Genomic DNA, 3,185 nt, shown 5'->3' with positions numbered 1-3,185 from the left:
GGATCGGTTTCAAGTGCATCTCATCCCTCTTAGAAATACTCTCGATTTGTTGATACTTCAGACAATGTGTCGCGTACTTGTGAGCATCCCTAAACAGTGTTGGCCAATAAAATCCACTAGTTAGCACTTTTCGAGCTGTTTTCTAGCCACTAAAGTGACCCCCATATGCTGATGAATGCACGTGTTCCAACACTGATCTGACATCCTCCTCGGGTATGTATCGCCTAATCATCTGATCCACTCCAATTTTGAACAAATCCGAGTCATCCCAAATGTACTATTTCGCCTGTGACATCAAATGCTTCCTTTTCCTCCTCGGCCAATGCTCAAGCAAGTCACCTGCAACTTTAAAATTAGCAATATGTGCAAACCACGGGTTTTAGAAAACCGCCAAAATCTGTTCATCCGGAAAAGACTCTATAATGGGCCCATCCCGATCTCCGTCTTCCAACACAATCTGGGATAAATGATCTGCAACAATGATTTTTGTCCCCTTCTTATCCCGAATCTCCAAATCAAATTCTTGTCACAACAAAACCCATCTGATTAAACGCTGTTTCGCGTCCTTCTTATCCATGAGGTACCTGACAAACGAATTATCAGAATAAACAATTACTTTACTACCCCAAATATAAGAACGGAATTTATCTAGAGCATATACTACCGCGAGTAACTCCTTCTCGGTTGTGGTGTAATATAATTGAGCGTCCGAGAGGGTTTTACTTTTGTAGTATAAGGCAACAGGTCTCTTTTCAACCCGTTGACCCCAAACAGCCCCAACCGCATAATCAGTCGCATCACACATTATTTCGAATGGTAAATTCCAATCGGGTGATTGCAAGACTGGGGCTTCAACCAGTTTCTGTTTCAAAATGTCGAAGGCCTTAGCACGCTCGTCATTAAAGTCAAATGGGGCATCCTTAAGCAATAAATTACATAAGGGTTTTATAATGTCATTAAAACCCTTAATAAACCGTCTATGAAACCCGGCATGCCCCAGAAATGATCTAATGCCCTTGACATTCGTGGGATTGTAGAGTACAAATAACTTGAACCTTAGCACGGTCCACCTCAATCCTACGTCTCAACACGACATGGCTCAACACAAACCCCTCTTGGACTATAAAATGGCTCTTCTCCCAACTAAGAATCAAGTTTGTTTCAACACATCTTTTCAAAACTCTTTCGAGCTGATTTAAACACGACTCAAAAGATGTGTCAAAAATCGAAAAGTCATCCATGAAGATTTCCAAAGACTCCCCCACCATATCTGAAAAGATTCTCATCATACACCTTTGGAAGGTGGCGGGGGGGGGGGGGGTTACATAGCCCGAATGGCATTCGCCTAAATGCGAATGTGTATACGGGCAAGTAAACATGGTTTTTTCATGATCCTCAGGATGAATAGCTATCTGGTTATATCCTAAATAGCCGTCTAAAAAGCAATAAAATTTCTGTCCTGATAGTTTTTCAACAATCTGATCAATAAACGGAAGCGGAAAGTGATCTTTCGATGTTGCCGTGTTCAGTTTTGGATAATCAATGCAAATACGCAACTCGGTTACCGGCCGGGTGGCAACCTCATTACTTGAGTCGTCCATAACGACTTGGATGCCTGCCTTCTTTTGTACTGTTTTAATCGGGATAACCCACGTGTTGTCAGAAATGGCGAAAGTAATCCTTGCATCGGGCCACTTTAGCACCTCCTTCTTTACGACCTCCCGCATGTTCAGGTTCAACATCATCTGTGCGTCATGTGCGGGTTTCACATCCGGATCTTCCAAAATTTTATGCATGACAATCAAGGGACTAATCCCTTTAAGATCCACGATGGTCCACCCGATCGCCTCCTTGTTCGCAACCAGCACCTCCAACAAAGTGGTTTCTTGTTTCAAAGACAAGTTAGAAGCTATAATAACTAGCAAAGTATCATTCTTACCCAAAAACGCATATTTCAAATGCCTCGGTAGCTCCATTAGCTCCACTTTCGATGCCTCCTGTAAAGACGGTTTCAACCCGGTATCAATCTTTTTGGGTAACGGTTCAACCTTAACCGAACATGGTGGCTAATCTCCTTGCAAAGCTGCAACCTTCAGCTTCTTCTCTTCCTCTTCTAGCTGCTTATCCATTTCCACCTGTAACCTGTCAAATATAAAGCACGTCTCCGTTGTACCGTCCGCGTCCATGGCCGAGTCGTATAATGAAATGCACTCATCAATGATATCAGCCATAAAGCATTCATCATCGACCGAAGAATTATTTATGTGCGTGAAAATGTATAATCTAAGCTTGTGGTTTCCAAATGCAAGCCAACAGTACCAGTTTTGCAATCAATTTTGGCATTTACGGAGGCCAAAAACGGCCTAGCGCGTATAACCGTGGCTGTTTGGTTCTCTCCCCCGAAACATAACTGAGAACCAAAAAGTTAACTAGATAATAAAAATCTTCCACCTTGACGATCATGTCATGTAGCATCCCTCGGGGAAGTTTCGGTGTCTAGTCGGCTAGAACAACCATGGTGGCGGCTACCTGAAGCAGACCAAAGTCATACTGATCGTATAGACTTCTCAGGAGGATACTAATACTAGCTCCAAGATCTAAGAGTGCCCATGTCATTTTAAAATCATCCACCCGAATGGATATAATGGGCGCCCCTGGATCTTGTAGCTTAAGTGGAAGAGCACCAGAAAGAATTACACTCATATTATCGGTTAAATCAATTTGTTTAGGAATATTTCGGTTCCTTTTCTGTTTGCACAAATCTTTCAAGTACTTTTACACATCTAAAAAAGGAATATTAATTTTAACCTGTCTAAACAATTCCCACATTTCTTCCTGTTGTGGGCCTCGTTTAGATGCCATCTTCGCCTTCAATGGTGCCAACAAAGCATATGGATAGGGAACCGTTTTAACTTTCCCCTTATCCTTAGAATCGTTGGTACCTGTCACACCCCAACCTAAGGCGGAAATGCCGAGGCGTGATCTGATTGTTCACAGCTCGAAGATACTATCATATATAAAATGTGACAATATCTAATTAATTATTTTATTAAATGAATACACACAATATCCAAATATAGCAAACAATATAAGTACATGAATGTAAGCTCAAATAATATTTATCTTGATTATATCCTAAGGTCCTGTCTACGTGTCCAAACTTCAATCTTCAATAAAATCAACCT

General features: G+C 41.5%; 1 protein-coding gene across 1 annotated transcript; it reads right to left on the bottom strand.

Annotated features, from left to right (window-relative positions):
* Positions 1–526: 526 nt before the first annotated feature.
* Positions 527–2,231, bottom strand: LOC143589583 (uncharacterized). The gene is made up of 5 exons (XM_077070307.1): positions 2,091–2,231; positions 1,366–1,997; positions 1,056–1,143; positions 675–919; positions 527–584 (listed from the first exon to the last, which is right to left on the bottom strand). The coding sequence occupies exons 1-5, from the start codon at positions 2,229–2,231 to the stop codon at positions 527–529; spliced, it is 1,164 nt and encodes a 387-aa protein (XP_076926422.1).
* Between the last annotated feature and the right edge of the window lie 954 nt (positions 2,232–3,185).

Source organism: Bidens hawaiensis, unplaced genomic scaffold (assembly GCF_021521415.1).
Source record: "Bidens hawaiensis isolate Kalapana, Puna unplaced genomic scaffold, B.hawaiensis_p1.1 tig00001597_1, whole genome shotgun sequence".
In the NCBI taxonomy this organism is placed as follows: domain Eukaryota; kingdom Viridiplantae; phylum Streptophyta; class Magnoliopsida; order Asterales; family Asteraceae; genus Bidens; species Bidens hawaiensis.
The sequence above is the reverse complement of the archived record's forward strand: the minus strand, read 5'-3'. Positions and strand labels throughout refer to the sequence as shown.

What these genes read in the sequence shown, in the direction of transcription:
- LOC143589583 (XM_077070307.1), bottom strand. Translation starts at nt 2,231, where the DNA reads ATGGCTGATATCATTGATGAGTGCATTTCATTATACGACTCGGCCATG. An exon ending in AGGAAGAGAAGAAGCTGAAG is followed by an intron (nt 1,998 to 2,090) that starts GTTGCAGCTTTG and finishes CCGTCTTTACAG; the next exon opens with GAGGCATCGAAAGTGGAGCT. An exon ending in TTGAGGTGGACCGTGCTAAG is followed by an intron (nt 920 to 1,055) that starts GTTCAAGTTATT and finishes TTATTGCTTAAG; the next exon opens with GATGCCCCATTTGACTTTAA.